We start from the raw sequence: 14,322 nt of genomic DNA, 5'->3' as shown, positions 1-14,322 counted from the left end.
GTAGTAGTAGAGTAAGTCCAGGAGAAAGGAAGGGCATGCTCCTTTGTTAACCTTGCCATGAATTACTGTGGCAAATTACTTGCAGTAGCTTTTTTGAAATGGAGAACCTAAATGAACTCCTTAGTCCAATGAAATAAGTATAAAAATTCCTGTCCTACAGGATAAAGATGCTTCTCAGCTTGCCTGTATAATTGGTGCTGAACATACTGAAATGCTCAAATCTGCACATTGTTCTTGTGCACTGTTCACTCAGCTGCTCTGCTCCTCATAGTGTTTGCACTGTAGCTATTGATTAATTTTATAAAAATTTGAATGAGAAACAAATATAAGAATGTCATTTCCCCATAAGTCAACTGAGTTGAATGACAAGCAAATCAAAAGCTAATTCTCCTAGAAACAATCACTTCATTAAATCCATTTATGTTACACCTGTTTACTCAGTGAAGAACTTGCTGTTTTTTTTTGTATTCTGCATCGGTCTCATTTTCCCCACTAAAAATGCATTTAAAAATATATATTCTTTGAATGAAGGCTGCGCAGTGAGTCAAAGGCAAGACAAGGAATAAGGCATGCAGACCCATGCTGTCACCCACTGCCTACATATGCTTTTAGAAATGGTGTTTTGTTGAAAGTTCAGACGTAAGGGTTTCCTTCTCATTGTAAAGAGATTTTTGAACGATTCCTCCCTTTCTCCAAAAAAAATGTTGACAATAGAACCTTTGATCTTCAAAAACTAATGCACATGATAAATTTAATTCACATAAATAATTCTTCTAGGCTCAGTAGGACCCATCACAGAAAGTTAAACACACATAGCTATCTCTCGACTAAAGATCACGCACATGGTAGGTATAGAGGCATAGTCCAAAAGTTCACTTAGATAAAATTATGTCTTTTTCAAAATATGTAATTAAAATGTTGTCTTATCAAAGATCATGTATGTGTTTTTTTAGATTACATTTAAAAACGTTATCTGCACTCAAGTTCAAAACTTTAAAAAACAACATTTATCTGGACAGTTTAATGATGTTATAAATGCATGTACATGTAGTAAAATAGTAATGATTCAGCACATTTTTATATGAGCAGTCCAGTATTCTATGATTTCTGGAAATAGCACTGCATAATTTTATTCTATGTACTGTTTACATTGTCAAACTTTTTCTACAATTATTAATGTGTCTTCCAGGTGTAGACTTTGTTGAATACAATTGATTGAAGTTTGAGCATAGAATCCTATATGAAATTTGGGTCTTCACTGTTCTATAGATATAATCTTTTTGTATCTTAAAGTTCTTGTGGAAAAAAAGTGTTTTACTTAAGAGGATCATCTAGTTCAGAAATTTGCTGTCATAAAACAACCACATTTCTTTTCTGAAATACTTACAGTCTTATTAGTAATGCTTTGATTCTTGCTGCTTCTTGTCCTGTTTAGTTAATGAATATCACCCTGCAGTGGAGGGGGCTTGTTTCAAAAACTGGGAACTCTTTAACTCCCCCACTGTTAAGATATCATATTAAGATTTCTACTTGTGAGTGACCTTGCTGCTTCCTTCTGTTAATGCATTCATACAACCGAACCAGTATTAGGGAGAGAATGAATTGTGTGTCCTCCTAGTGATGGTAATATTTTGTTTAAATTGTAACATTTAACTGTTGAATTGTAATGTTGCTTACACAAAAGTTCTCTTGAATATGATTTCACTTAAGCAAATCAGTTGTCGTGTGGCTTTATGCAAGAACTCTCTGGCACTGGTATTTTGAATATGATCTAGCAGTCTCTTATATCACCCAAGAGGACTGTTGATGCCACCAATATTAACCCCCTAGCAACAAAATCAAGGGTTTTGCCTTACATTTTGATTAAATGGAAGTGAGGTTATTGAACAGTGGTTTTCCAAAAAAACCCCAGTATTGTGTTTCCATAACATGAGTGGTCAACTACAATTTCTTCTAAATTCAATTAAGTTTATGACAGGCCATTAGCATTTCTTTGCACTTCTGGCAGGACTTTCATTTAAATAAATCATTGCCTACCAGGAAATTTCTCAGTGCTTACAGTTTCAGTCCTTCTTTTGCTATCATGAACTAGTGTCAAGGTCTGGAAGTATCTCTTCTCCTGGTACTGTTCTAATGAGAAGGAGATTGGACAGGGCCTTGGGAGACATGGCCTGGTGTGAGGTGTCCCTGCCCATAGCAGGAGGGTTGAAACTCTATCTTAAGGTCTTTTCCAACCCTAACCATTCTATGGTTCTGTGATAATTAGTACACTGTTATTGCTTCTTTGGCTATAAGAAGCAATAGTTTTTTGGGTGAGTTTGTCACATGTAACACACTGTCTACCATCAAGGTAATTTTGGAGTTTCTGTTTCCACTAATGCTTGGGATTGGTTATGCTGGAAGTGAGTGGGTTTAACAAAAGCTAGTATATACCGAAGGTAATGATAAAACCAGGTGGAATTAGAGGTGTGAAGTGACTAGGTTTTACTACTTTCTACAGGATTTTTATGATTGCTTTTAATAATGTTGGCAGCATGCTCTGTTTCATTTGAAAAGAATGCAATGGGCCACACTCCCCTTTGGGAAGAGAGGTGTCACTTGAGGCCGTTATATGAATCTTTAGTATTCTGCTAACTTCATGTTTTTTTAAGTTTTTATGTTCTCAAAGTTGGGCAGAGTAGTAGGCACTATGACTTTACGATACACAAATACTGATATATAAGGAATTGATGAATACTTCTCATATTTTACTAGCTTTTCGTCCTTTCTGTTCGGTTATTGAACTGTGTGGGTGTCTGCCACACCCCATTGATCTAGTGATCTGTCAATGCTGTTTCAGTCATTTTTCTCTTTTCACTTGTTCAGTGAGTTTCATTATTGTTCTCTAACTTTCCTTCCAGTTTATCTTTATAGTTCAGATGTTATTTGTTGAAGCATTAGGTAGTAACTCAGCTGTGCTCTTCAGTTTGCTGGGGGGGAAAGTGGAATTACGACCTATTCTGTGGCAGCTCCATATGTCGCTACGTACATGGCACAAAAATCAGGCATATTTTTTTCCTTTCTATTCTTACCATTTTTTTTTTCTGCTGCAAGCTCCTTTATAATTTGTTTATATGGTGCAGCTCTCAATGAATTATGGATGTTGTGGGAATAAACAATATTCTGGTTTACTGAGAAGGATTTTAAAACCTTAAAAACAGTTTTTCATTTTACACTGTAGCATTCCAATATAAATGGTCCTAGTCTTATTCTGATACCATAAAGAAATAAAATAGGTTTTTCCCTACCGTGTCTAAGTATTTCATAGGACATCTGCTCGCACTCCTTTTGTATCTAACCACATGCCAGGTGTAGAGACAGCAAACAGATTAAACTGCAACATATCAAATGTTATCAGGCTTCCATCCAAAATGGTAAGCTACTATTAGTACTTAAATTTTTATTTTGAAATAAAAGATAACCCCCTCTGCTTGAACTGAAATCAGTATGAAAGAGAAACTGCAGAACTTGAAACACGATTTCTTAACACAACCCCAACATACAGGTCTCAGATATACAGTCTTAATAAACTGACTTTTCTAGCTTTTGTCAAATTTTCTTAGGTATCCATCTAACACACATTTTCACTTGAGAAGTGGAAGAACAAATAGGAATTAAGAGGAATTACAGAGTGCAGCAGGGCAGGTATGGTTGGTCTTCTAGTACGTGTCTCCTGTGGTATTTAAGTGTACTTAAGCTGGTCTCAGTGAGCAGGCCTTACAGAAAGGGAAGGACCAATTTTCTAGATGTTGATTCTTCATCTTATCTGTATCATCGCCTATGAAGTTTGGGTATTTGTTTTTTTTTTTTTTTTCTTGATTTTTTTTAATTTATCTTTTTGGTTGGTTGCTTGGTTTTGGTTTGTTTTGGGGTTTTTGGTTGTTTGGGTTTTTTTTTGTTTGTTTGTTTGTTTTTCCTCTTGCAGTTTTTGTTTTTCTCCTGTGAATATTATCAGAGGAAATACATATTTACAGTATTGGGTCACACTTCCTTCTGTGTTCACTATACATTTGGGAATAACAGTCTTCATCTATTGTCTTTCTTGGATTTGGTTATCTGAGATGTGTTTTCTCTGTGGATGCACTGCTGTGTGAGCTCATAGTCTTTAGGTTTTGTTGGGTGGGATGTGGAACCATCTCACTGAAGAAGCCTCAGCTGTGGATTTAGTTTCCACAGTAATGTCAACTGAATCCAAATCCATTGACTTCAAAAGTATGGTAAGAGGTTCTTTTTCTCTGCTTGAGGTGTTGTAGCAATTTGAAGTTTGCATTATAATTGAGAGCTTTTTATTTGATACTTTTTTAATACTACAGTAGATTCTGTTAAACTGGGCATGTTTTATACTTAAATGAGACTTTGTTGCACGCACAGGATTACAGTGTCTTTTTGCATTTTAGTGGTTTCAGAAAACCCAAAAATAATAGCATCGGTTTAAGCAAACTGTGATTTGTTACTATTTCTTCCATTTGAATTAAACCAGAAATAAAACCAGTGATGGCTTGTAGCCCATTAGAACAATTCATCCTTTTAAGTCTACCTATATTGCTAAAGAAGGAGGTCCAGGAGAGACTGGAAGCAACGGCTCATTGACCATCTATGCTTATCAGTTTTTAGTTGTTAGTATGCTCCTTGGTATGATTTTGGTTCTTGTGTACATGTGGGGTTGGTTGGTTTGTGTCCAGTGCAGGATGAAGGAAACAGCATGCAGCTTGTGTTGCAGCCCACCAGAGAAGTACATTTGCATTGTGAAACTACATGTATGGGTTATGAGCTTTTGGGTATCACTCTAGGTCAAGAGAGAGTGTGTGAAGGATATTCCTTCAGAGCCCTTGGGAATAGTGCTGGACAGCTTCACAGGCCTGAGAAAGGACAAACTGGGTGTAGAGTTAGTGTCTGCTGAATGTCCTCCCTGAAAGCGTTTTTGGAGAGGAGCAGCAGAGATGTAAGATTTTAAAAGGTCAGTGAAGTTCATAATGTGTCTGATCAACAGTGGGGCTGGTTGGTGGTGTTAATGGTGCTCCCCAGCGCTGTTTTAGTTAGATTTATCCTGTAAGGGCCAGGGCTGAAAGTACCACCGTTTAAACTTCCTGTTACCTATGGTTATCGTATGTTGTGCAAAGACATTTTGCAATCTGAACTTTAAAATAAGTGCCTTCTCAGAAGGTTTCTCCAGGATTTTTTTTTTCTTTTTAGTTTTGTTTTTCTTTTAAAGAAAAGTAAATATTTTAAGTGGATTTTGTTTATAAAGTGTGCTCATTTCCTTAATATTTCTCTCTTGGGAATAAAATATTGAAAATGTGAAATTCTTATCACATGGCTAGAATCTGACAATTATTCAAACCAGCTGCCTATTTGTGAGGTGTAGCAATATTTATTGCTGTGTTTCACTGGCACATCAGGAAAAAAAAGGACAAGTGAAAATGCTATGAATAAATAAAATCTGAGAAATACTTAGTCATAGTGGGTGGACAGTGGGGATCTGTTTTAAAACTCCAAACTGTATTTAATTTTTATTAAAATAAGTGACTCAGTTTCTGATACATCTAAAATTATAATTATAAGCTATCCAAAATTAAATAATAGAACATTTTCCCATGTATTGATACACAAAAACTTTCCTTCTATAAGTACAAGAAAGGGATGTGTATCATGTCTCTGTTTTCCTGCAAAATTTCTGCAGATCTCCAATTATATACCTCTGCCTAGAGGCAGGTGGCTGTATTCAAGGGGAAAGAGAGACCTATTTCAGCCATACTTCATACATTTCATGTCCATTCTGTTTCTTTTCTGAAGAAGTAGTACACAAAATCACTCTGTGTAATTTCAGCATCAAGAGTAAGAGCCACAGTTTGACCAGGCATTGATTACTTGAAAAGATTTGTCATCATCTATAGTTAAGTCTCATTTCTGAGTTAGTGTATTGAACGTTGTAACTAAAACCTTCCTCCTTTCTAGCCTCATTCCAGCAGCAAATGTCCTTAGAAGGGAAGAATGTTATGAGTCGCATCAAAAGTTTAACAAATGATTCATTACTGTATGAAAAATAGCGTGATTTAAGTTTGCCAGTGGAGTTGTTCATTGTATTCACAGAATACAATGCAAAAATATTCTAAAGTGCAAACCAAGTCCTTTTTTGATAACAGTCCATTGCAAGTTCTTGGACATCACTAAAGCTAATTAAAAGCAGGTGGATTCTTCTCATGTAGTATACCAGCCAACTGAATGAAATGTAGATAACTTGTAGTAATTCTTGGAGAACTTTTTTTCCCCATGGACCTTACTGGAATGCTAGGATTCTCTAAAGCTCTGATTCTGAACAGACAAAGAATCGTATTTTAACAATAATACCCATATTTCTTTGTTTATAAAACCTGAATTTTAGTTGGCACTGTAGAGAAGGCCCTGAAGGAAACTAAATTTTTGAAACCTGATCTCTGTGTGAAAGTCACTGTGAAAGTCTGGTGTAAAGATTTGAAAGGTTTCATTTAGAAACTTAAATCTAAAAACTTAAGTTCTATGATTTATATTTTATTTTATTTTAGTTTTAGCTTTGTTTTTTTCTTAATTTTTAATTGTGGTGTAATGTTTTGCAAGACTCGGTTTATCTTTCAGAAAAGTAAAAGCAAGTGACTAAATGAGACAGTTGTATTGCAGAGCATGAGCTGGATTTACTGTGTTCCATTTATGAACTAAATGTTCGACTCAGTCTTGTGATTTATTACTAGTTAGATAGTTATCTTTAGTTTCTAAGAGTTTGTTTTATGTGGGTTAATGATAATGGTTTCTGTCTACATGCTCAGTACCATACAGAAGGAGACCCAGAGGCAGAGAGTGGGAGACCATGTGCTGCTGAGTTGTGATGCGTTTTCCTGGGGTTGCCAGGAAAGTTCAGGCTGCCTTCTGTTTCTGGGCAGAATAAATAAAAGACTGGAAAAACAAATTGGCACTGTGAAAATTTTTCAAAAACAAAACTACTTGTATCTAAGCCAGATGAGAGTTCTGAAGTACATGTATCTTTACAAATCAGGCTATGCAGAACAGTCCAAATATAACTTATATCTAATGTCATTGTAATGGACCTCAAAGCTGGTCTTTCTGTAACACAGCATGTAACCAAATGACCCAACATGAAATGGAATTTATGATGTTAGTCTTTCCAAGCCCAGCCAATTTTGATTTTGGGACTTCATTTTTTCTTGACACAAGTTCTGTGCAGTCTCAGAAGGTCAGTAAAAGAACAGAATAAAATAATAGAACACTTCAAACATCTACATTTCCTAGTTTAGATATTCAGAACTTTAAAAAGATTTCTAGTTTAGTCACCAGCTGAGCCCCTTATAGGTTCAGAAAATCTGATGAGGCAAATTCAAACATTTTGCGGTCTTTCGTCAGGTCACTGATTAAATGTGTTGCTAAAATGTTAGTGAAGAGTTGGTAGAGAAATATTTAATGTCATACACAGGTTTTTTAGACTGAGAATTTGAAGGAAGATCTTGTGAGAAATGGAGTTTCTTAGTTGATGGCAATAGCTGTATGAATGTCGGTGCATATATAATATGTATATTAAATATCCAATGATCCAATATATATTTTATATATATATATAATTTTTGTCATAAACATAGGCTTCCATGTGCTTTCAGATGCTTGGGTGTATTGACCATGATTGATCTCAAGTTGCCACTTGCAGGTTATACTGACTGGTTCTGGGTGAGAAGTGATGTTGCTGCACAAGTCTATTCAGTGACAATATAGTGTAATACAGATCTGAGCTGCTCAGTTCTCTGACAGTGGGCCAACAAATGCCTTCAAAATATTTACATGTTTATTGATCAATTTTAGCAACAACTTGAAAAAATCTCCAAATCTTATAATAGCATTAGAGTTTTTTTAATTTTCTTGCATTAGTAATTTTCTGTTTCATTATGTGTCTGTGTTATGTGTTGTCTTTTGCACCTAAGCTTGAGATTTTACGTATTAGACGTATGCTGGGGCAAAGCACTTACTGTTCATACACAATGGGAAATGTGAAGAGGAAGACAAGTTAAAATAGTCTCATGTAACAGACTGTTGTAAAACTTTACAAAAGTAAAAATTTGATTCACAAAGAAGGCATAAAACTACTTTTGAAAAGTGTTTTATTTCTATCTTTATTGCAAGTTACATTTCTTATTTTGAAGTGGAATTTTTGTGAACTAAAGAAATATAATCTGTTGTAAATGTTACTTTAAAAGACTCATTTCTCAAGGAGTTGGAATAAGACTTTTTTACAGAGGCAAATATTTCTTCTGTGCATTGCATAATCATTAGATCTGTTTAAAAAAAACAATTTCTTGAGCTTGTAAGACAAGTTGCATTTCTTTTGTATATTGGAAGGTTTTTAAGTTGTAGCATCCTCAGAATGAGTGCATGTTCATATTCTAATGCCTCTGAAATAGCTGGGAAAGTACACTGTTGAAAAATCAGTAAACCAGAGAGACCCGCTTGTGACATCCACAGTAGTTTAGCATGAAGAGGAAGAATAGTCAACTTTTTCAATAGCTTGCGTGCAGGACCAGTTTGCATGTGTACTTGGAGGTGGTCATTGATAGGCCAGGCATGGCTTTATGACTGAATTTCTACTCCGCAGAGGTTGCAACAGGAAAACGTTATTGGACTAGTCTGTTTTGGGGTTAAAGGGGTGGGGTTTTTGTTTGTCTCCACTGTAGAAAGTTGAATGCTTTGTATCTGTCAGTCATCATTCTTCTATACGTCCCTACTATAGCAGCCACTGTAAAGTGACTGTATTGTCCTCTAATCTACTGGAACAATTTTTAACATGCCCTTTGCTTTATCAGCATTTTCGCTGACTGGGAAGCCTAACAAGTACCTTGACCTGTGGTAATTTAGAATCTGCTAGTGAAGTGTGGGCATTTATTGGTATTACAATTTTTAAGTTGAAGCCAAAATTCATTTGTTGACATAATTCTTGAGCGTGCTTTTATTTACTAAAGAAGAAACTATATACTGAGATTAAATTGTAATCTTTATTTACTGTGATGATGGGAAAATGCAAATGAAGCAGAGAATTTGGTGATGAGTGATTTACAGAGGAGCAATTTCTATAATTATATGTTTTTAACCAGTGGGATTGTCATGTTCTGTTAACCAGATTCTTTCCTGACTTCTTGTAGGATTCTGAGTAACAACAAGATCTTATGGTTGAAGAATGGCTCTTTCTTTGGACTAAGATCCCTGGAGAGACTGTGAGTAACTGATCAGCCTCGTTCCACCTTCAATTAAAAAGTCTGTGTATTTAAAATATAAACCCAAACATCAGATAATGAAGTTGAGATGTTCTGAACTGTATTGCATAGTAGAGTTTCTGGGCAGTCATCAAGTTAAGAAACAGCATAAAAATGAGTGAAAGGCGATGGATGTGGAAAATACAGGAAAGCACTGCCATCAATTTGGAACTAAAATAAACATCCAGTCAAAGACTTGTACTACACTGTGTACACTATCACGGTGAAGACTGGTATATGTAATGGTAACACTAATATACCTGACATGTAGTTTAGGTTATTTAACTCATTGGTTTCCAATACTTCCATTTTAATACTATTCTGATTTTAATTCTATTCTATATTTTAATTATATTCTAGAGAAATTGAACAGCATTTATCACTGTAGCAGACAATGACATTGCTAAAGCTCCATGGCCAATATTTGAAGTGGGGAAGAGGAGTCCAGGAGCAGCTAATGCATTAGAGGAAGAAATATTTGGAAACTTCAATAGAGTAAATAGGCAGTATCAGCTATACTGCAGTAACACTGGGGTCTGCATATATAGGTCACTTATTTGAGAATAATTGTGAGCAAGTCTAAAAGGCTGTTTTTTATATTCATATAAAACTTATTTTGCCAGTGCATCTAAAATGAGCAATTATATCATTCATATCTTACAATATCTCCTGCAGTTTAAGCTAAATTATGTTTATGTTGCTTTGTGATAATGCCTTCAATATGTAGAGCTGTTGTTGTAAAGAAGTTGCTACATTCATGAAGGTATGAATATATATGAATGCATGAATGTATTCTACATTGAATGAATATTACCATTTGTAAAAAATTGCATATTAAAATCAACTTTAGCTAATATTTTACTATTTGTGAGATACGCATTCTGTTTATGATTGTGTAATAAAGTGGGTAAGTATATGATACTGAGTGTCCTGGGTTCATCAGTCGCAGTCAATGTATGGAACGCTTCAGGAATTTGCTGTCATCCTTGTGCAGGGGCCATGCTAATCTTCTCTGTATCATTCCAATTTTAGTGTATGTGCTGCCAAACCAAGCACGCATCACCTCCTCCTCTGGTGACATTCCGAAATCTTTGCCCTCTGGCCAGTCCATGATGACTTCTAGAATGCCTGGATGACTGAGATTTCCTATTTGAGTTCTTTGTGTAATTAGTGCAGCCCATTTACTCAACATTCAGTTGCATGATGTGTATGGTATGGAATAAGGGGTGGATAATGACTCCTGATCAGATGGTGGACCGGGTGGCGAATACAGTGTGTGAGCAAATTAAATGCGAGATAGTTCACGCAGTAGCCCTTGGACCTGTCCGGACCAGGCCAGATGTAAAAAATGTACTGTACACTGCAGCTGGGGAGAATGGTCGTACCTGGAGCCTCTGGCAGAAAGCTCCAGGGGAGACTCGAGGTCGACCCCTCGGCTTTTGGAGTCAGGGATACAAAGGATCTGAGGCTAGCTATACCCCAACTGAGAAAGAGATACTGGCTGGAAACATACGCTGTGCCCCATGCCACTGCCCGGAACACTATCCTGGGCCTTGAGAAACAGAAGCCAAGCAGCTGGGATCACTTGCTGGAGAAGGGGAAATTGACTGCTACTGCTGAACCCAGGACACTGAGATATTTGAATAATATAAATGCAATTTAAAAACAAACAATGTATTTCAAGGTCTGGAACAATCTCTTAAGCACCTGGAAGGGTTAGGATAAAGCTAACTCTGAACAGTTATGAAAAGGAATCCTACATTTTCTCTGCATTTAGATAATATTGGCAGTGATACAAAGTATGGAATGAAGAATAGTTGTGTATTATTTACTAACTGGTTTAATCTTGGGTATAATAATGATATGAGGTTTATAAAAAAGTTTACAAATATTTTAGAGAAAGCAATTTAGCATAGGAGATAGGATTACAAATTTATTACAAGAAGGGAAATTAGTACATTAAATTCTGATGTACTGCATGTAAATCATCAGTGTTTAGAAACAGAGGGAAACATTTCCTCTGGGTTTTCTTTTTTTAAGATTTAATTTACACTGGGGAATGAGTGCATACTTTAAGAACTTCTAGTTATCTAGTTAATCTTCAACTGAAAAGACATGGCAAACAGTATTGAGAAGAGTGAGAAAACAAAAAAATGCCTCATGGGTGTAGCCTGAGGTATCATCACCATCTAAACCTTCTTAATTTTATTGTTTTGAATTTTCACAACATTACAGATAAAATGAGTGAATATAATCTGTTCTGTATGTAATGCTGTTTGGCCATGGCACTAATACAAAATCTGTAAGTGGTCCTTGAAGCAAAGACTAGAATTCAGGCAGTGACAATCTCATCAGATTCAGATGCTCTGTTTCTTGTTGTCTGGTCCCATACGCTTATTTTCAATATATGTGAAGTCTGAGTTTCAGTTGTGGGGGTTTACAACAGCTGGAATAGTCTACCAGGAGGTGAGTGTGAATGAACTACATATGGATGAGTGCACTTAACCCTTGGACAAAGGTTTCCCTAGCTTTGCCTCATCATCATGGAGCACCAAAATTTACCAATAAGAACTTTTGTTTCTTTTCTGAAAGGAAGTGTAGAGAATCCTATGAAGTACAGTAGCAGGAGAATGCAGCTTCCATTAAGATAACAATAAGTTTACAACATCAGGTGCTTAGCATGCAGGATTACTCATTTAATTTGGCTTTGCACTCCTTGTGGTCCCATTGAGAATGAAAAATTAGTAATGTGTATGCCATAGAGGCAAGAATCATGTGTGTCTGTGATTCTTTTGCAGTTACCATGAGTTCGTGAGCCAGAAGAGCGTTAGCTTACATGGAAAGTGAAATCAGTCATTGTCAGGCTTGAAAATTTCAGAGGAGAAAAAAAATTTCAGGTGGAACTGAAGTGACTTGTAAATTCTGTCACTTTACTCTCTTGGAATGCTCAAAAGTTTTTTTTGAGCAAGGAACAGTTTGAAGCCATACTCCAATATGCTAGTGCCACCTTCCTCCTTACATTGTTTTTCAATGCATGTCACAACAGGAATTAGATTACAGATGTGTGAATCCTCCCAGGTTCTGGTGATTTCTCAACAGCATGTTACACGAGCAAGAGACCTCACCAAGGAGTTGCTTCTAACAAGGACTCCTCATTTTATGCAAATTTAATCAAGCAAACTGAGAGATACAAGTTGTTTGCATCGTAACTGTCCATTTTAAGAGTAAGACAGAATCGATTTCTCTAAAACAAAGACTACAGTAGAACCCTTTTATCATATAATGTATAATATAGTGCATTATATATATTATATATATAATATAGTGCAATATATATAGTATATATATAAAATGCATCTTTTTTTCAAAATGTAGTTGGACCTGATTTGTCTTTATTTCTGCAGAATTCTCAGAAAATTACTTTTTTTTTTTCAGCCATAGTGTAAGTTTTGCAAGGTTTCTCTTTCAGATTGCCTTAAATTCTGTTACTGCTATAAAAGGAAATATGATACTAATTTTTTTTTGGTACAACCAGCCAGCCAGGAAAAAAGATATCTGGGGATACAATTATTTCCCTTTTAGTAATAGACAGACAATCCTATATTTGCTAATACTGTATTAATAATGAAACATATAATTCTGTCATAAAACCTATATAAATAATAGTGATCAAAATAAATACATTTATGAAATTTTAGTGGTTTTACTAGGCAGTTTGTAAAAGTGCTTTGGAAAACACTGCCTCGCAAAAGGTGCTTTTTCTTTATTTTGTATGTGTGTGAACATTACCTCATGAGTGTTCTATAGAGATGGAAATCTCTTGCTCCCTACTTTGAGTTTTCTGAAACTAGGAATTGTTGCCTTTTTCTGTTTTGGAAAGACTGAGTCACAAATGTGTTACAGCATCTGGATCATAGTGCATCTTTGTGCCACCGGGCTTACTTTATAGTACTAACAAGAGGCATTAAGAAGGCAGTGTAATTTGCAAGAATAAAATATTCTCTAAACTTAGGTTTTGTGTGGTGCTTGGTTATATAGAACTTGATTTGGAATAAAACAAAAATGTAGGTAAGAAAATAAACTTTTTCGAAGCAAGTGTGGTAGGGAAACTGTTGGCTAAAATATGAAGAGGTGTGTGGCAGTTCACCAGAAAAGGTCTACAGACTATAAATTCTAGATTACAGTGAGCACCTTCTGAGGTACACTGTGTGGAGATGGCTCCACATTCAGGAGGCTGAGAGTTCAGTTTGGATCTGCAGCTTCTGGTAAAGACTTCGCAGCTTGCAGTGGTTTCAGTTCCACTGTTTTTCCTGTTTGTAGTCGCTGTCCTGTCTTACTGGGAGGTGTATTGACCTGAGCAAGACAGCATCAGTTACTGTAGACATTTAAATAAGCTTTTCATATGCTCTGGGTACCATAAAAGGAAGGCAAAGTGGGGTTTCAAAGTGGTGAAATAGTGAGGTAGTCCTTTCAACTAACTCTCTGCAATCCAAAAGCTCACATTTAATTAAAAAAGTTTGGAGGATCTGAACAACTCTAAAATTGACTGTATATAATTTGATAGTATAGTTTTCCCATAAATTGGAACAGTACATTAAATAGAAAATCTGTGACTTAGTTTACTTTTTTAAATTATTATTTATTTGTTTGTTTTTAACTTATGGGCAGTGGGGCTAGCCATTGCTATTACCCAAGGAATCATAGGCTAGTGCTGATTGATAACTAAATTACCAGAAGATAACTTACCATGGCAGTATATGGTCTGGACCCATTTTCAAAGACATTGCAGTCTCTGGATAGTGTGCAGCAAAGTAGTATCATTGCTAACAGTTGTGACAAATCTTTTTATGCTTGAGAATGTTTGGTCAGCCATGGTCGACATGACGCTTCTGGGGTCAAAGACTGATGTTTTTCGGCCAGGTACGTCAGCTGTGCTAGATCTGAGCGTAAGATCTATTCTAGGAAATGAATCTCATCCTGATGTCAGCTGGCAAAATCA

At 35.8% G+C, this 14,322-nt stretch overlaps 1 protein-coding gene and 1 non-coding gene across 2 annotated transcripts in view; one reads left to right on the top strand and one right to left on the bottom strand.

The window, feature by feature from the left end:
- Window positions 1-14,322, top strand: part of ADGRA1 (adhesion G protein-coupled receptor A1) — a 286,313-nt gene that overhangs the window by 35,546 nt on the left and 236,445 nt on the right. Inside the window, exon 2 of the mRNA XM_062610365.1 lies at window positions 9,213-9,284. Within this exon, the coding sequence (XP_062466349.1) occupies window positions 9,213-9,284 (72 nt within the window). The remainder of the gene's footprint in view (window positions 1-9,212; window positions 9,285-14,322) is intronic.
- Window positions 10,274-10,379, bottom strand: LOC134159494 (U6 spliceosomal RNA). Its single transcript, XR_009963161.1, has one exon. It is a non-coding gene; the product is annotated as a U6 spliceosomal RNA (small nuclear RNA).

The sequence above is a fragment of the Pezoporus occidentalis genome, unplaced genomic scaffold (genome assembly GCF_034315485.1).
Source record: "Pezoporus occidentalis ecotype Australia unplaced genomic scaffold, CSIRO_AGI_Poc_V1 ctg147, whole genome shotgun sequence".
Lineage (NCBI taxonomy): Eukaryota > Metazoa > Chordata > Aves > Psittaciformes > Psittacidae > Pezoporus > Pezoporus occidentalis.
Note: the sequence above shows the minus strand (reverse complement) of the source record. Positions and strands in the feature narration are given on the sequence as shown.